This window comes from Lissotriton helveticus, chromosome 2_1, assembly GCF_964261635.1.
Source record: "Lissotriton helveticus chromosome 2_1, aLisHel1.1, whole genome shotgun sequence".
Taxonomy (NCBI): domain Eukaryota; kingdom Metazoa; phylum Chordata; class Amphibia; order Caudata; family Salamandridae; genus Lissotriton; species Lissotriton helveticus.
This window is the reverse complement of record NC_136059.1, coordinates 275151332-275178573: the sequence shown is the minus strand read 5'-3', so window position 1 is coordinate 275178573 and position 27242 is coordinate 275151332. Positions and strand designations below refer to the sequence as shown.

Genomic DNA, 27242 nt, shown 5'->3' with positions numbered 1-27242 from the left:
CGTTTTGCAAAGGATTTGGCCACTGGAAGTCTCAATGCCCGGTCCTCCGAGAAGCGATTAAGAATAACGAGACAAGGGACATGGCAAATGGCCCCAGGACAAGAGGGCAGGGACGAGGACACACCCACGACACCAACAGTAACCAACCTGACAGACCGAACACATTTGACCGCCCCCGACAGAATCAGTGCCAACAGTCCGGCTGCGACAATGCTCACGACTTTGCATAGGACTGCCAAGGGCGAGGGAGGGATCCAGTCGAGCTCTGTGTTGACCAGCAAGGTCCTTACGTCACCGCTAAGGTCCTGGGTACAAAGTCTCCATTTTTGGTAGACACTGGAGCGACACGTAGTGTATTATCAAAACGACTGATTCCAAGGGCACCCTTGTCTGGCTCACACATTACATCGATAGGTTTCGATGGAACGCCCTCCACTAACCCCCTGTCGGTACCTATCTCCTTTGACCTAGGAAACAACCCCACGGACACAACATTTCTGCTCTCCTCCAATTCCCCTGACGCCATTATGGGTATTGATCTACTAAAACATTTCCGAGCTACTATTAGGTGTTCCCCAGATGGAGTCCGAGTCATCCTGTACGACAACCCGAGCATGTCCAGACCCTACCCCGCACGACATATGTACACCATAACAGATGCTGACCTATCCTTGCTCGATACCCTACCCCTGTACTTATGGGCCAGAAACGACTCGGATGTAGGACGAATGATGATCGATCCTGTACACATAACTGTTCGACCAGGCGCCATACTCCCGAAACTCCCACAGTACCGGATATCGCCCGAAGGCGAGAAGGCGTTGGTAACAATTATTCAGTCCCTGGTAGATGCAGGAGTGGTAGAGGAAGTGGTTAGTAATGTCTGCAACAGCCCTATCCTACCCATTGTTAAGAAGCAAGGTGAGGGAGATGAGAAAGCGTACCGCTTCATCATCGACCTGCGAGAAGTCAACAAAGTGGTAGTGCCACAGTACCCCGTAGTCTCAGACATCACCACCATTCTGACCCTCATCCCGTCCACTGCCACCACCTTCACCGTTATTGATCTCAAGAATGCATTTTTCTCTATCCCCATCCATCCAGACAGCCGTTATCTCTTCGGCTTCACCTTAAAAAACCGTTTGTACCGATTTTGTAGAGCTCCTCAGGGCTACACAGAAAGTCCCAGCATTTACAGCCAGGCCCTCAAAAGACAGCTGGACGCCGTCCAGCTACCAGATGGAGTGGTGTTGATCCAATATGTCGATGATATTCTTTTGGCGGCCGACACCACTCCTCTTGCAATCGCAGCCACTATCCAACTCTTGCACTTTCTTGCAGAGAATGGCCACAAAGTCTCCAAAAAGAAACTGCAGTTCTGTCAACCTCAAGTGACCTACCTAGGCCATCTCCTGTCCAAAGAAGGGAGGAAACTTACACCCGACCGAATCCAGACCATCCTAGACACCCCCATCCCAAAAACACAGAAGCAAGTCCGTTCATTGGTGGGCCTTACCTCTTTTTGCCGACAGTGGTTACCAAATTTCAGTCTCATCATAAAACCCCTACTCTCCCTGTTGGCCAAAGATGTTCCTTTCCCACTCCCTTGGACCCCCGAATGCCAAGCGTCCTTTAAGGAGTTGCGGGATGCCCTTTGCTCGGCACCCGTCCTAGGAACACCAGATTACTCCAAGCCCTTCTCTCTCTTCACTCACGAAAGGGAGGGATGCGCATTGTCTGTTCTAACTCAGCCCATCGGCTCCAAACAACGCCCTTGTGCCTACTTCTCCGCCACTCTTGACCCAGTCGCCAGAGCTTTACCTGCCTGCCTTCGAGCAGTAGCCGCTGCTGCTGTCTCTATCCGTCAGAGTGAGGGAATCGTACTTTCGAACTCTCTCACGGTGTTAGTACCCCACGCAGTTGACACCCTCTTGAACCAGACCAAGACCCAACACCTGACTAGTGCACGACTGACGGGATACGAATTGACTCTACTTGCACCCCACATCACTCTTAAGAGATGCACGACTTTGAATCCTGCTACACTGTTACCCTTGCCTGAAAATGACCCCGATGTGCCCCCTATACACGACTGTGTGACCCTCACGGACGAACAGACCAGAAGTAGAATTGACCTTAGAGACACTGCTTTCACAGACCCTGATGGAGAACTATGGGTAGACGGTTCTTGTATCAAACTCCCAGACGGCACCATCTCAGCTGCCTATGCGGTGACGACAGCCCGAACAGTAGTTGAAACAGCCCGCATCACACAACGATCCGCACAGGCGGCAGAGCTAATTGCCCTCACACGAGCATGTATCATAGCGGCAGGAACCACGGCAAACATTTACACGGACAGCCAGTATGCCTTCGGGGAGGTTCATCATTTTGGGCTCTTGTGGAGGGAAAGGGGATTCCTGACGTCCCATGGCACACCCATTCTCCACGGAGATCTAGTCTCCGCCCTGATTGAAGCAGTTCTCCTCCCCGAACGACTAGCAGTGATCAAATGCCAGGCACACAAGAAGGTGACGGACTTAGTTGGACAGGGAAACGCATTGGCCGACATCACTGCCCGAACCACAGCTGAGAATAGGACGATGACACGCATGTATGTGACCAGGTCACAAGCAGAAAAATGGACTGACGCTAGGGAAACGATTAGGGACATCCAGTCGGCCAGCACACCTCACGAACTGACTGAGTGGGCACGGGTGGGTTTAAAGGACGACGAAGGCTGCTGGCGGACAAAAGACACAAACAAATGGTTGCTGCCTGACTCATACTTGATCCCCATACTGACTATGGCACACTCCCCTGCACACATAGGTTCTGCCTCCATGATTGAACTCATTTCCAAAGTCTGGCACAACAACAAAATCCCCGACTCAGCCAAACGCCTGGTCCAGCAGTGCCTTATCTGCCTACAACACAACCCCGGGAAAGGAACTGTGGTACCCCGGGGAGGGTTCGGGACCCCCTACCACCCCTTTGAAGTCCTTCAGATGGATTACATCCAGCTGGAGAGATGCCGAGGCTTGAAGTATGTACTAGTCATTGTATGCGCCTTCAGCAAATGGGTGGAAGCCTATCCAACCCGTGATAACACTGCCATGACTACTGCCAAAGTACTACTGAAATAGTTTTTCCCTCGCTACGGCCTTTGTCGAATTTTATGGAGCGACAATGGCCCCCACTTCATAGCTGAAGTTATCCAACTAATCTTGAAGGGGCTGGGGGTAAAGCAAAGGTTCCATGCGGTCTTCCATCCCCAATCCGCTGGCCTAGTTGAGCGACACAATGCTACACTGAAGCTGAAACTGTCAAAAATAGTGGCCACCACAGGGCTTAAGTGGCCAGATGCCCTCCCACTGGCATTGCTATCGATGCGCTCCACTCCCACTAAGCACCACTTGACCCCCTACGAGGTGGTGTTTGGACGACCAATGAACCTCTGGACTGCCCCCAAACCAACCTCCATTCACGACGTCCCCGACGTCCTGTTGTCAGATTATTTGTGCAAATTAACTAAAACGTTGACTGTCATTCATCAACAGGTGCAGCAGGCTATCCCCGATGCTTCCAGGGGCCCCGGTCACGATATCCAACCGGGAGATTACGTCCTAGTCCGGAACTTTCAACGAGCGAAGAGTCTGGAACCCCGGTGGACGGGCCCCTGGCAAGTACTGATCACCACTCGGACGGCTCTTCGAGTGGAGGGAAAGAAGCACTGGCTGCACGGCCATCACTGTAAGAAGGTATCCTCGACCCTGGCCACGACAGAAAACGTCGACACCCAAGAAGAGCTCCTGAACAAAGACCGACCATCACTGAACTGCTATCCTGATACAGAGGTACTTGAACTTGCAAAATTCTCTGATCCCACTGTGCCATCCCGGGAAGGGTATTTCCTGCGTCGAAAGGAGGGAGCTTCGGCTAAGTAGACCACGGACTAAGTTAAAATCTCAGAACGGTGGCCTAAAACAACCAAGGGTCACCCGGGGAGAAGCTAAACAAAGTCTGTGGTTCTGCCCACTACCGAGCACCTTGAAGATGAAGATGATGGAAGCGCCAGATCAGAAGATGATGGAAGCGCCAGATAAGAAGATAATGAAAGCAACAGGAAATACCCACTACAGGAACCCAAAGACTGACAATTTGCACAAATCAAAGACAATCGCCTTCTTCATTGTCTTCCTCTTTTGCCTCCTCCTCATGACTTCCTTCTGGATCTTGGAGGACAGCACACCCGCTCACCAGACATTGCTGGCCACTGTACAGCCAACCACCATGAAAGAGCATCACTTGATCCCCCTTTCGCCTCAGCTCCGAGAGAGGCGTAGGGAGTTCTGGAACAATTCTTTCGTGCAACTGCTGCACCAGCACAACCTTGCTACAAATGCCACGAACTGCTGGATCTGCGGGTTGCTCCCGCATGCCACTGAACACTCTATACCTTTCATCCCTTCTCCTTTCTCAGTTCACGGCTCCTGCCTCGCCTGGTTGATCCTCTTGCAGGAGAGCAACAAGGACAACGCCGCTTCTGGTCAGACAGTGTCACACTTCTACTATGGGTTCTGGCTGAACAAAACAGGAAGAACGTCTGCCCCCATTTGTCCTGCGGTCTCAGGTTCCGCCTTCCTTATGAACATCCCTGCCAAAGAAAGAGTCGAAGTGCAAGTACTCCACAATCCAGCCAGACCCGCCTTCTCCCACCTGCGGAAGCAAACAGCTGCCACCCTGACCGTGGCTCTGTCTGTCATCAATGTCACAGGACTTGTGTGTCTCGAAGGCCAGGGAACGCAGCTGGTGGGACACAGTTCCTGCCGCATCACCAGAACATTGGTCTCAGTTGATCCTCCTTCCTTTGTTGCTTCTCCGAATATGTACTTTGTTTGTGGCACCAAAGCTTACACCTGGCTCCCGAAAGGTTGGAGGGGTACGTGCTACATCGCCTTCATTCTTCCTCCCACGTATGTGGCCTCAGCCTACCACCACCGGCAAAAGCGCGCCGGAGATGTTGAACAAGCCGACTCCACCGGAGCACAGTTCCTGGATGCAGCAAAGGGACTTGTTCCTCTGTGGGGACCAATGGCAAACAGCCGCGCTATCCGACACCTAACTCAGGCAATAGAAACAACCATTAACATCACGGCTGGCATCCTTGCTAACAACACGGCTGAGCTTCAGGCAGTCCGCCTGGTGGCTCTCCAAAACCGCCTTGTTCTAGATGTGATTCTGGCCGACCGTGGAGGAGCATGCCGCATCATCGGCTCCAGCTGTTGCACCTACGTGCCAGATAACTCGCCTTCAGTCTACAAAGCAATTGAACACCTCCACAGACTATCCTCAGAGGTTCACCAAGAGCAAGAAGGATGGTCGCTTGGAAGCTGGTTTTGGGACACTTTGAAGGACTGGGGATGGAGATTGTTTACATTTATACTGATACCAGTTGTGGTACTGTGTGGGTGCTGCTTAGGTATTCAATGTTTGCCACCTTTGTGTTCACTCATTTCTAACTGTATGTGCCCTAAGACTTTGGACTTTCGAACTGAACACATGAGCCCCCTCTATGAGGTAGAAATACGTGGTCTTCTGGGGATAGATCCGAATTGACAAGCTGGCGAGACATGTTAAAAGGGAGGACTGTGGAATTTTAGTTTATGAACTAAACATCATCTGCGCCATCTTGTCCATTTCTCAGACTCACGTATGACAGACTCACGTATGAACATACACGACAGCCATTTTAGGTACCATGGTCTCCCTGTTCACGATCGATCCTCAGCACACTTCCCCGACCCTGCAAGCCTCCCCCATGCACCCTGGCTGCCCCCGCTTTCACATGCACAAGTCATTACCTCTCCTTCCACATGACTCTGTCTCTGGGAATCACACCCCGCGCCTGACCAACACCTCCTTTCCTTCCATGAATACCCCTCCTTTGATGACCCCCTTCCTCTGAGACCGATTGTCTGCACGGACCGCTGGTCATACCTTGGCCTGAGGATACAGTTTATTGCCCACTACTGTATGCACTCGCCCCTCTTCCAAAGGAGCTACTATTGATCATGACCTCCCCACCTCCTGAGACCCGATCAGGCGCACACATTCCAAAGGAATCGGCGGAACACTCAGCTGCGTGATAGCCCCCTCCGATTGTATGGGGGGGTGAGGACCTCTACTGTAGCCACATGTTGGAATGAGCTGGAACTGGGGGGGGTGCCGGGGATGTCATTTTTCGTTACTTCACAATGTCTTTATTGTAATAAAGAATGGTCACATGTCGTAAACCAGTGTATAAAAGGCCAGGTCTCAGAGAGGCTGTCAGAGAGCACCTCGAGACGATACCTTGTTGTCCGATCTGATGTGTTCTGCTCCGTCGGAATAAAACGTGTTTCCTGTCTTCCTGTCTCCAGCGCCTGCCTCTTTATTTGATAATCTTTGTAAGGTATTAGAGGCGTTTAACGCAGGGCAAAATTACTGAAGAGACATCGATTAAATCGCCTGACCATTTTTTGCTGATCTTCCTCACGCACTCAGAAGGTACCTAGACCAGATCAAAGAAGCTAGAAATACTACACCCATGCTCAGACTAGAATCCTGCTCCAACTCCCGCAAGGAACTCTTCAACATCATCAAAGAATTCCCCAATCTAACAGTAGCCACCAACACAATTACCCCATCACAGGTCCTCTGCGATGAACTTTCTGACTTTTTCCACTAGAAAATACTCCAGATCTGCACTAACTTTGCACCCCAAGCCATTTTAGAAGACACCATCACGTACCCCACCCCAACAGGAGCTCCCACATTCTAACAAATTGGAGCCCTCTCACTGAGATGACACAGTCAAAATTATGCAGACCATCCACTCAGGGTCCACCACAGACCCCTGCCCTCACCACATGTGCAACTTGGGAAGCACACTAATCAGCACCAACCTCAACACCATCATCAAGTTCTTCATCCTGAGTGGAAACATTCTGGATAGCTGCAAACACGCAGAAGTCACATTACTCCTCAAGAAACATTTGGTTAACCTGAACTATCTCAGCAACTACAGACCCATCTTGTTCCTTCCTTTCTCGGCCTAAGTACATAGGGAAGCCATTGGTATCTCTCCTAAGTGAAACTACTTCAACTCAAAAACTATAAAATTATGTGACTAGGCAGAGCCTCTTCTGAGAGGGATCGGCGAATACTGCAGATTGGGCAAAGCTATAAAGGGATTACCTATCTAACAGCATATCAAAAGGTGCATCTGAGGAGAATCCGTTTTCAGATTGATGGGTCCATCAGGCGGACCCGCACATTTACCAAAAAAGACCGGTTAACTTTCAGAAAGAAATTAAAAATGACTGGGATGGTACAAGTGAGAGGTGCGAGAGACTTTTGGCCTTACTCGGTGCATTAGCTCTCAATACTTTGACATTTACTCTCTGGAAAGAGGGTGTGTTAAAGACATATGAGTATTGATCAAGGTGAGAAGGTCACCCTCATCCTGTTGGTTTTGTCGGCAGCTTTTCATACCATCGCGCACCAACTATTATTATCCCGATTAGCAGATCTTGGGATTGGTGAGTCGGTCATATCTTTTTTATCTAATAAAGAAAAAGCTGTATATTTGGAGCCATTTCTCTCTGTCTCCATGTATGGTGTCTTTCGGGGATCTTCGTTGAACCCTACATTATCTAATGTGTAGATGACACCTTTAGCATGTGGTGCTATCTATTAGACTTTAATTATTTTAGATAGCTATAGATCAATATGTTTCTAGCTCTTTGTATCATAACAATGATCTAGTGGCATATGTATGAAGCCCATTTCCCGTTCGCAAACGGGCCGATTCTCAGAATCGACCCGTTTGCGTACAGGAAAAAGCCTTTTGGAATGTATCATCCCAAAAGGCCCTTGCAAAATAGGGAATCGCTAAATTAGCGATTCCATATTTTACAAAAGCATTTGAGGAATCGTAATTTGCGATTCCTTAAATGTGATGTAAAAAGCACCCAAGTTGAGCGATTTCTCCTTAAGAAATCGCAAATTACCTCCAACTTCAAGTTGGTGGTAATCTGCGATTTCTTTGAAAAATGCACTTTTTTTGCATTTTTCAAAGTGCATGTGGCGCACATGCATGCCCTAGGGCATGTATGTGTGCCACATGTGCACACATGCACATTTCAGGGGTGCAACAGGATGTCCTTTTGACACCCTGGCACCCGTGAAATTGAATTCTCAATTTGCGATTCTCTAATTGAGAGTCGCAAATTGAGACTGTCTTCCCATTCATTCCTACGGGCCTTTAGGCCCATAAGAATGAATGGGGAGGTATTCCTTAATTGCGAATCACAATTTGCGATTCGCAATTAAAGAAAATGTAGGATTTGCAAAATGATTTGCAAATCCTACATACATAGCGTTCTGTGATTCTTAAATATCGATTTTCAAAAAATCGCTATTTGAGTATCGCAAATGTATCATCTGATACATATTCCCCCAGGTATCCATTGATTAGTACCAATATCAACCGAATCTACTTAGTGACTGAAGTTTTAATGTATGGGTTCAATGTTTTTCTCCCAATCACAAATGTCATGGATTCTGTATTGATTTGTGATTTATTTAATGATTAGCCAAATTGGCAAAAATTCATGCCTCCTCGAGTTGTGCACAATAGCATGCCGTTTGCGTGAGTTTAGTCAAGACTGGCTCAATGGACGACCTGCCCTCATGTGCTGAAGTAACTTTACTCGGTTTTGGTATTCACAAACTACAATGGTAATTTTGCTACTAGCAATTTTTCTAGTAAATAAAATAACATTCGTAAAATTACTAGTGGTACACTTATACTCGTAGTTTGTGAATACCAAAACAGTAATTGAGTTACTACATCAAGTGTAAATTTACATAAAAGTGTAAGTTTACCTTTGTAAATTAGACCCTGTGAATTCATTGTCATTCACTAATGAAATATCATGGTGATGATGATGAAGCTAGGACAACTCAAATGGATGAATTATACTGAGGAGATTAAGTCATGGTCTGAATACACAGAGGGAAATACCCAAACCAGTGACTGCCCTCCTGAACAGATGATGTTTTGTTGCTTGCATATTCGTGGACAAGATTTCAAATACTTTCCTGTGTCGCCAAATAATATTTATTGGTAGGTGCGTTTATCCAATAAGGCATTATGTAGAGCACAGAACATGTACCTTTTCAGCCACTGCATAGACTTGGATGGAGTTAAAAGTTGTCTATGAGCCTCATAGACCACATTGCACTGGTCCTGCTGTCCCATTCATAGGGTCTATGTTAATTCCACTCAAGCATTGATTTGCATCTATGGATGGACATTCCTGAGCATGGACAGTTGTAGGCCAATCAAACTGACTACAGCATCAAGTTGGAAAGACAATAAACGCTATGCACTGAAAATTAACCCCACATGTCTGACTTTGTGAGGTGTTGATATTGGAGAATCCAGGCTTCTGGGCCATTCAAACATATATAAACCTCACACAAGCAAGATTATGCAAAATTACATAATGTGAAAATTTACCATAACAAGAAGAAAACTTTTCCCGGATTTTGTCCGGTCTTTGAGAATCCAACCGGAACAATATGTCAAGAAAAGCTAGGGGCCAAGCAAAAAAGTATGACTACTAAGTCTGGAGAGATCTTCTTCAACTTTACTGGAGAATATTGTTGAGGTTTCTAAAGATGACTCCGCATGCGTCAACAATATTTGTAACAATTTGCATACCCCAGAACTCCTGCCTCAAGTCGGACACAAGGCGCAGGCATTTTGTGTAGGTGAGTTTGCCCATTACAGTCCTCCCAGGGGCAATTCATAAGTATCTGGCAGAGATTACACTAATGGAGTTGTACACTGTGAACTTCTTTAGTGTAGGGAGCCTTCTTACTAAAGTAGGGTATGGGACAAGAAAGGAGATGATGAGATAATACATTCTGACTCCATTAGAGATCACCCCTATTACATACATGCCTACACTTTAGAACAGTAAAGTGGTAAACTTTGTTAACCGCATGCGTGCGGGCGGAATTCCGCCCGTACGCTGGGTTTTAGGGATTCGCACTTTACGTGACGAGCTGGGCTCGTCATGAGCGTGCGAGGAGGCTACGCCATGACGAGCCCAGCTCGTCATGAGCGTCGAAGGGGTTAAAGAAATTTGGAGAATGGATTTTTCCCATTGATTCGTACAGGGGACAGTGTTAGGTGGGAGACAGATAAAATAAAGCCAATTCGGACTCCAAAAATTGGCAGTCTTCCAACTGAATCAGGTCTGTTGGCATGTATGCTATTGATTCAATGGTCGGTCTGATTGAGGACATGCCACTTTTTTTGTACCAGGACAATCCAATTTGAGCAAATTAAGGGAATTCTCATGCCCACAGTATATTTGTTTGTTTTTTTAATTAAATATGTAAAGTATATTGGAGTTATTTTTCCAAATCAAAAATGCAATTACTGCAAAACTGTGTTCTTTGCAACATCCAATCAGTTACCACCTTCATCCACCATGTGCACCGCCAGAAGTAACGCATACATGCCATCCCTCCCAATTTAGATGGAAGACTACCGATTTCAAGCTGGTCTCCTGAGTTCTGCCTCCCAATTCCTGCATACAGAAACCTGATTCCTCGTAAGGCTTCAGCAGGGACTTGTCTAGTGAGACTCGTAGTTTGCACTGCCAATAACCTGCTCCTGAAGACCAGTGCACAGCATTTTTGGCACGCAATTTAGCGCTTCCTCCATGCTCCCGACAGGTAAGGGAAAAAAACACATGCATCTGCATTCCTGATTTCTAATCCTGCAGCAAAAGTCCCATACATGACAACAAACCAAAATCAGGCCCGATAGAAGTCAATAGGAGAAATACAATCTCCTGCTTGTTTATCTAAAATCTCCAATTTTCCTCTTCTAAAATGTTGGCATGTATGGTCACGCCGTTTCTGCACAGCTCGGGCTCTTCTCAGTGGAACTGGCAGGCCTTGGCTGGAAATGGCGGTCACAGCTCAGCAGTCAGCCTGGCTCGAAAAATGCCAGAGAAATTCAATTTGTCGAGATAGTGTGGAATTCATCCCGGTTTCACCTCCTGACTCCGCGCGTTAATGGAACCCTAAAGAATGAAAATGGCCGCTCGAATGTGGTAAGGGAAGATTACACACCTCTTAAAAGGAGGATTTGAATCCGGACTGATAAGACATTCCCGGAATTGTATTCTTTAAAAGCATCTAAAAAGAGAGGGTGCGTTAATGCACGTGGAGATTAAACTGGGCACAAATAAAAAGGCCTTTCAGTGCGGAGGATTCTTTCGAAAGCTTCATATTGTGTTGCAGATCTTTTAAAGAGATTACGGATAACAAAATATGCTCTCGCAGATATGTTTCTTCGCTCGCATTCTGTTGGGGTGACCTTTTCATCCGTATTCTCTGAGGCAACAGATTCCTTTAGAATTCTGGCTCGGTTTTCTAACAAAAAATAAGGTTTTCGTATTCCATTTGTCGAAAAACGACATTATTGCGAAACTAAAAAAGATTTCAGTAATATAAAGAGTGCGCAATAGTAACATTTTTAAAATAACTTTTTAGTATCTCCTAAGTGTCTGTCCTCACTTTTCTTCTTCAATTGAGGATCATTGACACTCATACCCGCTACTATATACACTTCATTCTTTAATAACGTCGTTACTAACTGTAAGGGTATGGCTGGATAATGTCCGGCTCTCTGGAAAGCAGGGGCATGGCTATGTGTGCAGATGAAACCCCAAATGGACACGGATTTCACCACTAGATGTCAGTAGTGATCTGTATGTGACACAGCAATTCTTGCGGATGGAGAGAATGCGTTACCGGTAAAAGCCCATCCTAACGTGTAAAAATATGTCTCGTGAAATTATTATTTTTTTTTTATTCGACGGTGAGAAAAATATGCAGGAGGAAAATCTGTGCAAACGGGGGTGAAAAAATTACATTTGTTCAATTTAAAGACAAAAGTGAGGTGCAATGTATATTAAATGCATTTATTAGATTTGTCCCCTTCCCAACTCCTACACCTCCCATTACCCGGCTACAGCGGCTATGTCTTTAACGCACATCTTCTATATTCATTCTTGTGTCTGTTTTCCGCTATGCCTTTAGAGTGAAATGTGGTTTGCTGCATTCTTGCGTGATTTTATTCGATTGAGAACATAACTCGTGTAAAAAAAAGTCATACGATGCCAGCAGGAGATTGGCTCCATCATAAAATGTCTCTCAGCTAGATTTTTTTTCTGCGTGAGCCACTCTCCCGATGGAAAAGATGACGCAAAGCTAAATGATACAATATTTAGAGGAATTTCACATAACGCAAAGTTCACCAACGTTGTTGTTTATACTGCGTATTTTAAGTTTCGTCTAGGCCTAGTTAATAACCCATTTTGTTTACAGTGCTTTGAAACGGCATAATTTTGATATTATTTGTGATATAAAAAAACAAGTTGCAAATATGACAATGGATCAGTAAAAATAAGGTAATGGGCGCTGGATTATATAGTTATTGTAAGAACTGGGGGTCTCTCATTGGCAGAGGTAGGTACCACTGTCCAAATAGGGACCCTTGCTTCTCGCCAGGGTAAGAAAGAACCACTCTTTAGATAACCCCTGCTCACCCGCTTGGTAGCTTGGCACAAGCAGACAGGCTTATCAAAGGCAATGTATTTGTACCAACACTCACAGTAACACAGTGAAAACATCACAAATGGCCTCCACAACAGTTTAGAAAAATAGAAGTATTTAATCTAAACTAAACAAGACCAGAACGACAAAAATCCAACATTCACAGTTCAAGAATATGGTTTCTAAAAAGTTCTTAACGGTTGCGTCAAAATAATCCACAGTTGCGTTAGAATAGTTCACAGTTGCCTTACGTTTAGCCAACAGTACCTTTAGATGCAACAAAGTTTTTAAAAAAAGCTGGTGCAGTGAAAAAAAAGCGATGAGTCACTCCTGAGACCCTGGGAAGGTGATGCGACAGCCCCGCTGGACGCAGCGGGCGGGTTGTGACGAATCCGGTCTGTATGGGGAGGAGGCGATACCTTGTATAGATTCCGGTGCGTATGTTCCGTAGGGAGCATCTCGCACAGGCACGATGCGACGATCTTCGGGACGGCGACGATCTCAGGTGTGGCGGCGATGTGCGACGCAGCGTCGATCTACTCCTCTCGCGGACCCTAGATGCGATGGCTCTGAGAAGATGTTCGCAGCGACGTGATGCGGTCTGAAAGCAAGTGGTCGGCGATCTCACCCCGCGACGACAGGCTCTGCGACGCTGCTCGTAGCAATGGTACTTTTCCTGCACCGGAGTGATGTGTTCCGCAAGCGAAGGTTACGTCGGTTCTTGCAGCGGCAACAGGCGCTGCGACGATCTCGATCTTCGCGGCGGCAAGAATTTCCTCGCACTGACAGGGATGCGCTCCTCATGCAAGCGATGCGTGAAAATTTGCAGATAGTCTTAGTTTTTTGTTCTCCAGCTTTCCAAACAGCAGGCCACAACTTCCAGATGCCCCTCAGTCGGATTCAGCACTCAGGAAGGGCAGAACTCTCTCAGCAGAGTTCAGGGAAAGCTGGGGGTGAAGTCCTTTTGTTCCTGGGACTTCTTACCAGGAGGCCAGCTCACAACAGGCCCTTGGAGATCTCTTCAAGCAAGGGGACAAAGCAACAACAAAGTCCTTCCCCTCTCCTTGGCAGCAAAGCAACTGCAGGTCAGTCCAGCAAAGCAACAGCAGGACAGTCTTCCTTCTTCAGTCTTCCAGCTTTCTCCTTGGCAGAAATTCCTTCTTGATTCCAGGATGATCTAATTTTCTGTAGTCAGGGGTCCTGTACTTATACCCCTAAAAGTCTTTGTTCCCTTTGTCTTGATAAAACTGAGGTATTGGCCGTCACCTCAGATTCTAATCCTTGAAAGGAACTCTTCTGGCCACAAGAACTTGGAATTTACCCAGAGACGGCAGCAGCTGTAAAAAGTCATGGCATCAAAATTTATACCAAACTCTCCATGATCCAGCAGGTCGCAGCAGTAGTGGGAACATGTACAGGCATGCTGAGACAGCTGCGTAAACTTGCCCCCCTGCTCACCTTCAATACATTAAGAGTGGCAGTGTCAGCCTTGATACTGTCTCGTCTTGATTACGGTAACTCCTTATACATCGGCCTCCCAGGCAACCTATTAACTAGGCTACAGGTTATTATGAACCCTGCCCCAATTTAATCTTTGTAGTGCCAAGGAGAGCCCATGCGACTCTCCTCCTTAGACAGTTGCATTGGCTCCCGGTGAGATAGAGAACGAAGTTCAAGGGCCTTTGTATCACGCTTAAGGCCATCTATGGCCAAGCCCCTAGTTACATTAAAGATCGCATAGCCAGATACACTCCCAGCAGGGTGCTTTGATCCTTGAATGGCAGCCTTCTGGCCTGTCCCCGATTTAACCTATCCTCGAAGGGAGGAAGAGCGTTCTCCACTTCTATTCCCCACATCTGGAATAACTTGCCGGAAAATGTATGCAAGGAACACGCTCTTCTCCCGTTTAGAAAAAAGTTGAAAACTGTACTTTTTTCAGAGGCCTGGGATGTAATTTTACCTCTTTTTTTCTAACTCCCCCACATGCAAGAGCTGGGTCTTCTCTGAAAGCGCTTAGAGACCTGTAGGTGATAATGCGCTGTATACATGGCAATTAACAATAACAATAACAGGAGGGCTCTGAGCCCAGTCTGAACCAGCTCTGTGTGTTCCTTGAGCACTTTGTTTTCTTGGTCTCTTCTTTCCTTTCAGAGAGAGGGGGAGGGTCATCAGCCACCCAGCCGGAGGTGGAGCCAGCATTGTGGAAGGCAGGCACAGCCCTATTCATGCCCAGGTGCTACCCCCTCCCACCACTCTAGATGCAGATTGAGCTATTCAGCCCAGGGATGGCCCACTCAGCGTCTGGGAGCCACCCAGCTTCTGTCACTCACAAACCAGACAGTCAATTCACAAACAGGCCAAGGCACACAGAAAGGTCAGACAAGAGAACAGCAACTTTCTAAAAGTGCTGTTCTCAAACACAGGATACCAGAATTTTATGTCCTACCATGCTCCTATGGGAAGATATGCTGGTAGCCACTGTAGCCAGCATTCCCATGATAGCCTAAGGGCAAGGTAGCCTTACAATAGTGAAAAACGAAAATTGTTGTTATTCACGACCAGAGCATGTCACCTGCACTAGTACATGCTCTACCTTCCACATACACTGCCCCCTGCCCAAGGGGGTACCTTGGGCCTTCCATAGGGGTGACCAATGTGCACAGAAAGGGAAGGGTTAGGCCTGGTCAGTGGGGGCACTGACCAGGAGGACATGGCAGTTCACAGACTGCACACAAGCACTGCAGTGGCAGGCCTGAGACACCATTTTGGGGCTACTCATGTGGGTGGCACAATCAGTGCTGCAGGCCCACTAGTAGTATTTGAATCACCAGCCCTAGCACTCCCAGTGCCCTTTCCTAGGGACTTCTGGGTAATACAAATATGCCAATCATGGATAACCAAACATAATATCAATTTATACAGGGAGCACTAGCACTTTGACACTGATAAGCAGTGGCAAAGTGCCCAAAGCATCTAAACCAGCAAAAACGAAATCCAGCACAGCATCAAAAATACAGGAGGTAGAGGCAAAAAGATAGGGGGAAACCACGCCAAGGATGCCAGGTCTAACAGTTATCAATAATTCAGTTTGGAGAACACTAGCATTGGCATTGCCAATAGGTCTCGCCTTTGGGGCCTTTTATATGTTTAGCCAAAGCTATTGGTGTTGTCAATGTCTTTAAGCTGTGCTGTAGAGCAGTATGGCTGCTTTGCAGCATGTGGAAAAATTATTATAAAAATGTGTTAGAAGCCTTTTTATTACCTTATATATAACCAAGAACACATTATGTACAACCGGACAACCCTATTAACTAGAAATGGTAGAGTCCAAAGCTCTCTTTTTAATATAAAATCAGGGCCTTCGGTGGTCATATCACTGAAAATACAAGATTTGAAAAAATATTGTCTACGAGTGCTCATAGAAGACAAATTCTATGAACTGGAATCTAGAGAATGCTAACATGATTCTGGTATTTTAACTGAACTCTGCTGGTCGTTTTCTATCAAGAAAGTTAAATAGAAGCAGTTGCCAGAAGAGTAAAAAAAAAAGTCCCTAAGCAGAAAGCAAATCTGGTATTTTACTGACCTCTGCTGTTCGTTTTCTATTAAGACAGTTAAATAGAGGCAGTTGAACAGAAAAAAAAGTCCCTAAGTGGAAGTAGACACGTCCTAGTGCTGATCTCCAGAGCCCACAAAGTACTTACACATATAAGTATATACTAAAGTATATACAAGAGGTCTCAAATGCTCGACCTAAAAATGAGCTAATGGCATTGTAAATGACAATGCCCTTTATTTATGTTTTGGTTTTCAAAATATAAATAAAAGGCATTGTCATTTACAATGCCAATAGCTTAAACCCGCGTAAATGTGGGACCTATTGCATTGCAAATGCTTGTTTTTAAACTTGGGAATGAAACTTGGTACTTCCAGGTGTAATCCAAGAAACAAAGATCTAACTACCAACGTAATAGGTGTTATTACTCTAATCAATTGAGCACGTTATCGACGTCAGAAGGATGAAAGGTTTATTTAAAACATTCTGGAGTCAAATCTGTAAACTACAAGTTACACATTTGCGGGGAGGGAGGTGCATCAATCCAATTATCTATCAAAATACACTAGGCGCAAAAAATAGAAACTAATATTTGTTTTACCTCTTTCAACTATACCTCTTCCGTTGCTCAAAAATGATAATACCTATTTGTCCTGCATCTACCCCTTCTTCAATCCTTCTGAGGAAGAAAATTAAATGGCTCCCCACAAACCTGATCCTCCTCAGAAGTGGCACTGGTCTCTCCTGCCATCACGCTTCTCCACATAGAAACTGTCTGTCACACAAAAGTCCAGTTTCCACTTGAAGTGTGTTTCCCCGTAACTTCAACGGAACTGGACAAATCCATACCGTCCTCCCACTAAACGGTAGCAAGTCTATCATTGGTCCACCTTCATACAGGAAAGGCATGGAAACGTGTCGAAAACAGTCAACGTGATTCTGCCTGCATGTGAGGACATGTGCAGCTACTTATAAACGTGGAGGTGGGCGGCATTTTCTTTAGTATATTTATTTGCCGATTGCCCAGAAGTGAGGACATTCTATAAGAAGCACAACGTGAAACAAATAAATAAACCAATCGGCAAAACCAGTACTCGAGTTTGTGGGCCTGGTGTCATTAGCGGGAAGTCCCGCTTGACTCTGGTGCTTTAGATTTTCTGTGCTGTTTTGAGTGCCGGCAGATAATTTGTGCCACTCACCCATTAATCCGTAGACTAAAATGCGTATTAATTTTCTACAATTCCGGTTAAAATAAGTCGAATGAAACAGACTGTAACTGACGTGGCATTACGCAAGACAGTTGTAACTGATCCATTAGTCAGTCATTAGTCACAAGAAAAAGGCAGCCCTGTTGACTGGCTCCTTTGCTCGTGCAATGCATGCTTTTTATTTCCCCAGTTCCTATTACTGTGTAGTAATTTTACTCAAGTGCTAGAACATTTTTGAAAACGCCACATTTACAACGAATACAGCATTTTCAAACTGTTAAATTCAAGAAAGGAAATAGTAATGCGGGATATGATTTTGTATCCATAAAGTCCATGGGCAGCATCGTTACTTAAACCCATTTGCAATGAAATAGCTGAAAAAGTAGCCTTTAAATCCTAGCTGCACGTTAGCATATCTGGTGTAATACCACAAAAGGCTGCGGTGTGTACATTTGCAAGACAGTCTCTGTGGTGATAGCCAAGACAGCTGCATCAGGAAGGGCCCGTTCAGCGAAGCATAAAGTAAAATCTGAGAAGGCCGCTCGGTCTCTACAATAAGGTCACCCACAAGACTTGGATGAAAGGGCCGCGAGCAGAAGAAACCCAAACATCTGCAGCATGCTCCTGACACACAAGCAACCAGGAGGATATATTCAAAAGTGCAATTACAAATACATTTTACTTGTGCGCAGTACAGCGGAAGTAAAATTAATGTAGACATGAGGAAGATTTAAAAAAAACAGCCGGCTTCCTTTAAACAAGCTACTGCCATTGCGCTTTCCCTTTAATGAAAAAACAAAGTGCCTGCACCAAGTAATGAAGGGAACAGTATAATGCCACAAGTAAAACATCCAGTCGGGATGGGCCGTCCAAAAAGGAGACTGGGCAGTAACAAAGAAGCCTCATTCTCAATCGGAGGCCAGTGTTTTGCATGAACGATGATGCCAGCCAATCCAAAAGATGGGCGTGGCTTCAAATCCACTACAAAAATTCATAGATTACAAGAGTCCTCACAGAGCCAGGAGCGCATGCGCACTCCAACGCTAGGCGAGACCTAAAAAGTGGTAATAAACATGGTTTTACATTTCTAATGACCTACCAACATTATGTGTTTTATCCCTATCTGTTTGACAAAGCAAAAACACTCAGCATCACCACAGACAACTTTATTGGGTTGTTTTGCAGACAGTCAGACAGCTATCCATTTAATTTGGTATTCGTTTTGAGGAAAGAGAATATGAATAGCAACAATGTTTAGATGAGTTAGATTTCCCAATTTAAACATGTATAGAAAGTTTAGGAGTCAATGCAAAATATAATAAAATATACCACGATTACAGTATTATACCATTTGACAGTCAAAGATTTCACCGAACATTACAATTAGATAATTCATAGGCAGCAGAACGACAGCACGAGGACTGAATGAGTGGTTGATAGGAGTTTAAAGATGGTTTCCAACATCACTATGTAATGTGAATTCAAAAGTTTTCTGTGCAGGGCTGGCACTGCCACAAGGAGAGGCAAGGCAGCAGCACAGGTGGCTCCCAGTAACTGCAGAAGGACCACAAACAGTTAGAAAAGATTTGGGGCAACTATAACTTAATACAACGAAATGTGAGGCACATACTAAGACGAGCAGAGAGGTATGTGAATACAAAACAATAGAAATATCTCTATGTTAGTGGCTCTGTATCCACATAAACCAATTGAGGCAGCGAACCATTGAATAACTGATTATACATTTCCGTCGAGTGCTTTTCTGCAAATTACTTTTTGAGACCATCACAGTCCCATTTGGACATCTTTCCATCATACTATATTTAGCCTCCTGGTTCAATGAATGGGGATGTTGGAAATGGCCCTTTTTGCAGGGTTATCGCCAAACTTTTTGCTTCTTCCTCCTTTACTTTTCCTGAACTGTGGTTGCTGGCTGTAGGACTTTGGGCACTCTACCACTGTGATCAGTGTTATAGTGCATATGCACTCTGTGTATACTATTATTGTGATGGGTTATGCATGATTGGTATATTTGTTTTACCAGTAGGTCCCTAGTAAAGTGAACTAAGTGTGCCAGGTCTGGTAACTCAAATGCTACCAGTGGGCGTGCGTCACAGATTGTGCCACCCACATGAGTGGTGCTGAAAAGAGGTCTCAAGCCTGCCACTGCAGTGCCTGTAAGCAGTTTGTTAACTGCAGTCGGCCTGGCTGGTGTACCCACTTGCCAGGCCTTACCCTTCCATTTTCTTACACCTAGGACGCCCTTATGGTAGGCCCAAGTTACCCCACCCCCGCCTGGGCAGGGTGCAGTGTATGTAAAAGTTAGGACATGTAATAGTGTGTGTAACATGTCCTGATAGTGAAATACTGTCAATTTCGTTTTTCACTATTGAAAGGCTATCTTGTCCATTGGACAGAATGAGGAATGCTGTGTAACATGTTTACCTGCATATCGTCCCATAGGAGTGAGATAGAAACTTGGAGTCTGGTATCCCTGAACTCAGACTTTAATAACACATATTTTAAGAAGGATGGTTTTTAAATTCTGTGTTTGAGAATAGCACTTTTAGAAAGTGGCTATTTTCTTGTTCAACCATTCTGTGTGCCTCTGCCTGTTTGTGGATTGACTGTCTGGTTTGAGAGTGACAGGGGCTGGGGTGGCTCCAGGAGTCTGAGTGAGTCAGCACTAGGCTGAATAGGCCGATCTGCATTTGGAGTCGTGAGAGGAGTAGCACCTGGGCCTGAATAGGGCTGTGCCTGCCTTCCACAATGCTGGCTCCACCTCCTGTGGTGTGTCTGAGGATCCTGGCCAACACTGACAAAGAAAGAAGTTGTACACTGGCAGTGTGCACCCAGAACTGGTTTGGACTGGGTCCAAGACCCCTCACACATAGAAAACAAAGACTTTTGGGGTATAAAAATGAGAGCTGAAACCCCTGAACTTTAGACTACTTCGTGAGCAAGAGGAAGCTGTTCCCAAATAGGACAGCTGAAGAGACTAAGGAGAATGACTTCCCTTGCTGTGTGTCTGGGGTTGGCCTGCAGTATGCTGTTTCTACTAATGAGAGGACAAAGGGACTTTGCTGTGTGCTGTGTCCCTTGCTTGAAGAAGGACATTTCTGTTTGTTGTGTCCATCTGAAGAAAAGTCTCCAAGGGCCTAAGAAGAGCTGGCCTCCTGTTTTCGAAGTCCCAGGCACACAAGGACTTCACCCCCAGCTTCCCTGAACTTTCTTGCTGGGAGTTCTGACCTGCCGAGAGGTGCCTGTAACTGTGTGTGAGGCCCTTGCTGTTGGGAGCTGGAAGCGCGCCGCAATGAGGGAGAAGCGTGTCGCGGCCGCATCACCGAAGATGCATGTCGCAGGGCCGTCGCATTGCTAAGGAAGAGTGCCGCAGCTGATCGCCATTGCATCACCAGAAAAGTGTGTCGCAGGGCCTGTCGCAGCTCAGGAAACAACTGATTTTGTCGCTTGGCCATCGGGCGTGCACGCATTGCCTCCACGTTGACGCATCGCATCAAAGACGGCATTTTGTCGCATCGGACTGGATCATCTTAACACATTAAGGCGCCATCTTGTCGCATCGTAACCGGAGCGCAGGAAGAATCTACGCATCGCCTTCTCTGCGACCCTTTTGTTTGTTCTGCGTTATGCATCCAAGGTACTTTGAGAGAATAGTGTTGCATTTACCACCTACAAGTATCTTCTTGCAACAACCCTTTTTAAAAATATTCTACTGAGTATCTGTATGTTGGATTTTTGTCGTTTTGGTCTTGTTCAGTTTAGATAAAGATATTTTATTTTTAAAAACTGGTGTGGTGTCCATTTGTGGTGCTTAGGAAAAGCCTTTTTTCTGGTTGCAAATATCCTGATTCTGAGAATTGGGCCATTTTCGACCTTAAAAAAGAAAAGTACATACCACATGTTTTGACACAAAGTCAAATGGACTAAAGTAGTGTGATCTGGCGCTGCCCCAAATCCTCATGCCTAGAGAAATTAGGTTCAAGGTAGTGGTTTAAATGGTGTATCACCAGACATACCATTGTACAACATTTATACTATACCCTAAAGCACACCTCTTTCAGGTCAGAAGATTCTCTGTGCAGTGTTCTACACTTAGGGCTTTGTATTGTGCTTCAAGTACAGATCTTGGACTAGACACCTCTGGCTCGCCTTTGAGCCACAGGCAGCGTGCAAGGCGGAGCTTCGTGCAGAACAGCGAGCTTTAGCAAATGCAACACGGGTGCCTTTTTTGTAGCTTGGCAATGCTTACATCTGTTGCTGTGTGTTTTTTTGCTCTCCGTGTAATGCAGAGTTGCAATTTTCCAAGCAGTATTCCTCTGCATGAAGGATGGTAAATCTGAGCCATAGTATTTTAGCTGTAAACATCATTTTGCTCCTGGTAGAATTCTTGCAATCTTCTCTTTGTAACCAAGCTAAGAATAGGAAGCTGTGCTTAATTTGCAAATAAATAAGTGCCAAGTCTCATCAGGAGGCCACTGCACCTTGTGCCACATATTGCCCCTGCCAGTCCAGCCAATGATAGTAACAACACAAGTACTAACATTCACGCTCCAACAAGTGTGACAATTCGGACTATTTCAGACCCCAAATTTATAAGAATAGCTTGGGTGGCAGGTAGTATTCATTTTTAACATATATTGAGTTAATAATTATTTATTTTTTTAAACATTTATTTATAACATTTTCTCATACATAGTCATTAGGCGGTCAATAAGGCACTGTACTTTAACAACATTCAATCATTCAACCAAGACAGTAGGGCAGTGAAGGAAGGGACTATCCCCAGGGGCGTAGCTAGAGCTTGTGGCGCCCGGGGCTATCCCTCAGATTGCCGGCCCTTTGGGGGTGTGGGTGGTGGGGAAAAAGGTCGGTGAGCTGACGAGGGCAGCTGACGAGGGGTGCACCCCTCCGTTGAAGTGTAAAGGGGAGACATAGACTGGCCTGTGGGAGTTCATCTCAAAATGGCCCTTGAAGGAAGCTCGTTTTTGGCGGGACCTAGGAAGAGAACGCTGTAATGAGGCAGCCTGGAAGATCACTTGATCTCTAGATTCACCTTAGGGGGAGCTGCGGGAGACCTTGTATGACAGAAACTATGCTCAGGAAGAGGACATGGAAACGACAGAGCTAGGAGGGAACTCACATTTAAAGGGAACTAGGAAAGAGTCATTTTTATTGAGAGAGGAGTATTTCACCTTAGAAGGGAGTTTGGGAGGTTCTTAGCTTGAAAAAGGGCACATTTGCGATGGGGGCAATAGGCAGAACGGTGTCTTTCAGGGCGACAGTTAAACCCAGGGGTGTTCCTCTAAGGTAAGAGAGGGAACTCGTGGAAGGTAGGAGGGAGCAGGCACAAAAATTTTGTAAGCAGGATTTCTCCCTATTACTACTTTATGGAAGGAGCTCCGAGCAGCCTTCTGTCTGGAGGCCCCGGCAGGGGCAAGTTATCCCCCTAGCAGGGAGTTTGGACACAGCTGAAATAGGAGTTTGTGCAATATAACTGCCAGCTCACGATACAGTGACTCCAAGAAGGGAGCTCACATTTGAAGGTATCTCAGGGTCTCTTTAGACGTGTGAGATCACTATCATAATAAAGTAGGAGGGCGCACACTTTCCTGGTTGCTCAACAACTACGTGCTACACTGGAGCCCTCAACTGATTGCCTGTTTTAGTCCTAGATTGTGTTTAAATACGCAGTTAAACAGGATGGTTTATAATGAGGAAAGCCACAGTTAAGTTCCCAGTGTGAACGCCTCGAAGAGATGTCTCCTCATTATGTTTCTAAAGTGTAAGTGTTTCAGAGCAGGTATACCAAACGTATATCAGAGTAACAGTCTGCGCTGATGAACAAGTCAAATTACCAAATATTTATGGGCGGGATTTCATCAGAACTGAGAGAAAACAATATTGTTTACTGAGTAAGCACTAAACTGAGCAAATGCCTAAAAGATATCAGAAGAGGTGCTTCAGCCCATGAGGCCAGCTGATTAGCCCCTCCCTGACCCATGGACTCCGTAACTCCAGTCAGTGCAATATGGCAACATGCTCGCGCTCTGAGGTGAGACCTGTGGTGTCTTTGCTTCCCAGAGCTCTGGAATTCACAAAACAGCTGGGCTGGAAGTGGACCAAGCCCACAGGAGCCATAGATCATGGCTGCCAGCAGGGAACAGGTACCAGGTACCAGGCACCAGAACGAGGCTGGGCTGGGCGGCTGGGCTGTGGCCTGCAGTTCCCTGGTGAGGCGCCTATCATTAGGGCATGCCCTGGAGCGGCACGGCATGCCCCCACTTAAGGGGGGTTTCATCACCTCGTGGTTGCACAATCCAGTCAGAGCCGGTCGCTCGAAAGGTACCTTTTAATTAATTAGCAGCGTTGGAATTAAACGGAGCGTGATGTACCTTTGGTTACAGCCCGAAGAAACTCCCTATGCCAGGCACACATTCATATTCACCAACGTGCACGGTGCACACACAGACAGACATTCTGGAAGGCATGATGTAAGGCACACCTTCTTTTTGGTGCCCTCGGGTCAGGTGCAATGATTGTAATTGGTCATTGGACGGACGGTCACATTCTTTCTCTCCACTCCAGTCTCACTCATGACACCAGCTCACCTTGAAATGAATTTCAGTGCCGCAGCCACAGACAGTATGCAGTCAGGCAAGAAGAGAATAGTCTCCACGACACGCACTCCTCGACACGACGAGAGCGCGTAACACGTCACTGCTACGGTGCGGCGAGGGCTGGCCAAAAATGTCCTCCAGGGCCGTCATTGGTTGCGCTCGACGCGCACGCTACCACTGGATTGACGGCCCTGGAGGACTAGTATGAGCGAGGCTGGGAGGGAGGGGGGCCCAAGTTCAACACAACGGTCGTCACAATGTTGATTTTCGAACCGTTACCGGGTCCGACATCAAGTTTACAGCATTTATGTATTTCATTTATAACTTCTTTATGCCATGCAATCCCATAATAAATTGTCTGTGCTGAAGTGATGATGATCATGTGTAATGAAGAGCGCCGCCGCCCTACAGTCACAGAGGCGGCCGCGGCCACAATGGGCTTCGGCCTCCAGTCCAGAAAGTCAGTGCCGGCCCGGGCGGCCGCGGCCGCCTCAAAAAAGGAGCCGCCCAGCAAAAGGTGCCGCCTGGGGCGGGCCGCCCCCCCCGCAACCTCCTAGCTACACAGTTACTATCCCATACATATGGCTCATGCGATGTGGTGACAATTTACCAGTGTATTAATCAGCAATCGACAACAATAGCAGTTATGGGTCATCAGAATAAGCATTGTACGTGATCATTTAACCTCAGGGCCTATCCCGGTGATATAACAGACGGCCCCATCATCTTATATTGAGTTAATAATTAACCGTTGTTGTGGTCATCTCTAAATTAGCCAGTCAATGCCACCTTGTGTCAGACTGTCACAGGCCCTGGTGCTGACAATTAAGCGCTGGTGCCGAGCACCGAAAGCCACCAGCTCAAATTTACTACTGCTCTGAAGGTACTTACACTCAGGCTGCGTTGGTACCTTTGCCGGCAGAGAGCTCTCTCCTGGTCCCCGTTCATTGTAGGCCACCACTCTGAACAAGTACGTCTCCTCCGGGCTCAGGTTCCCCACAGTCAGCTGAAGTGACCCTGGCTGGGATGTGTTCAGAGCGCGCTCCCTGGACAGAGGAAAAGAAATGAAGGTTAAAAAGAGTAGTGACCTTGTCTTACTTGAGTCATATTCATTTAAAAAAGCTGGGGCACAAGTCCTAAAAAAAGAAGTGGGGGGACGCTGACGTCACAACAGGAAATGACGTCACGAAAGGTGGCCTGCACCATCAAACTCATTGCCTCCCCTCTCTCACCCCTTAGATACGATTGCATCAGAGAAGCCAGCGCCCCTCTCTCACCCCTTAGATGCGATTACATCAGAGAAGCCAGCGCGTGAGCAGCGTTCTGAATGAGCTCCGATCTCACCCTAGAGAGGCCAAAAAGTGAATGTGTGTGTCATTCAACAATCATGTTTCACAAATGCAAATATCCGTATTTTAGATGTTTGAAAATCTTTTTGCCACCTTCACAAGGTTTTCTCAAAAACAGTGCAACTTTGGGAAGGTTGCAAAGCTTTGCACTTCGCTGCATTTGCAGAAAGAATTTCAGTGTTTGGGCCACGCGTATTGCATAACGTAAACTTGAAGAGGAAAATTCTACATGCCTTTAACAATGTGCACAAAAACATTCTGCAAACAGAAACTGGCAGAGAAATGTAAGTGTACATTTTCCATTATGGCTCGTTTCAATCATTCTGAACATTGCATTTCGAGCACTGTTATTGTGCAATTACGGTGACTGACTCAATACTGACACTATCTCCAGCCCTGAACTGTTCCTATACAAATCATTGATGCCACGTGTGTTTGCCTAATTACTTTAACAGAAGCAAAAAACAACTACATCACCCAGAATGCATTAGGCTATTACACAAAAGTCGAGGCCTGGAAACTGTGTCGATAATAGCCTGTTAAGCGGCTGTCACCCTCCCCAAAATTGGGAGGAATATCACCATGCAGAAAGCAAAAGGAGACTGGGCTGTTCCTAAGAAGATCAGAAGGTCACTAGGATGCAAGGGGGGGAGAGAGGGCGGGGGAGTATTCAGTGGAAAACTATCCCAGGGTATCCATTGTGTTGGTTATAGTGGCCTCACACACCCTTGCGAGTGTCATGCTTCATCATAGGCAATGCTCCTCGTTGGGTAGGCGGTGCAATTCCCAACGGACAGCACCTCTAAGAGGGGCTCTTTAGCGGAGATCTTTTTATCCAACTGCCTATGGGTGAAGTGAGGGTATGGGGCCAGGAAAGTGTAGATGGTGTAGATGAGATTAAAATGAAGCAAGAGGTACCAGAAAACAACTTTATTCAGGTGGTCCTTTGCCTCAATTAAAAATATGGTTAGTCTGTAATCGCTGGAACTTAGGAGAGATGGTCGACATGTTTCTCGCTATTTGTTCATTGACAAGCGATTCTTCAGGACCTGGAATGAAGCAGTACTACTGTCTACAAAACATGACCTAAATAAGTGTCTGTTTAACAAAGCACAAACATTGTACTACCTGTTGCACACCTGTTCTTGCCTAATAGTCAGAGTTAATAAGTGTCAACAGTGCCCAGCGGGTCAGACATCAGGGGTGAAGCCGCGTAGCTAGGGTTCATCCTCCGGTGTCCATTCCTTATAGCCTACCCCTCACCGCCGGGCCCGGATATCACCATACCTGAAGTCCAAATTAAACATGGAAACAATGCAAATTGACCACGGAGTGAAAATCGTAAACTTTGCAAGATGTTGCTGTCATTAAAAAAGCTAGTGCTGAAAAGTGAGCGTGATGGCCGTACTCAGTGTGTGATCACCTCCGTTTGTAAACTTTTCAAAGTGACTCAGAAATCAGATGGATTTATTTTGTATTAAAATGTGTCATCTGTTTTGCAACATCAATTGTTAGCAGGGGTAGCAATAGGTTTGAACCCCCATACTTAGTTCATTCTATTGTCCTTTAACTAAATGGATGATCTTTTGGAATTTCTGTACCAAGCTTAACTGGGGAGCACTGGAGCGCCGTACTAATGCCGAGAGACAATAATAGAACACATGTACACCAAGACCGTGTTGTAACAAACTATTACATGTTTTTAGGCTGCACCATTGCATTCTGCAAAATTACAATTTAAGTCATAGGGAAAGTAGGTGGTTTGCCAAGAATCATGTAATTTTTAGTTATGACTAAAAGACTG

At 46.0% G+C, this 27242-nt stretch overlaps 1 protein-coding gene across 1 annotated transcript in view; it reads right to left on the bottom strand.

Annotated features, from left to right (window-relative positions):
* DCC (DCC netrin 1 receptor) overlaps window positions 1-27242 on the bottom strand; it is an 844139-nt gene that overhangs the window by 247524 nt on the left and 569373 nt on the right. Inside the window, exon 9 of the mRNA XM_078677748.1 lies at window positions 24981-25135. Within this exon, the coding sequence (XP_078533874.1) occupies window positions 24981-25135 (155 nt within the window). The remainder of the gene's footprint in view (window positions 1-24980; window positions 25136-27242) is intronic.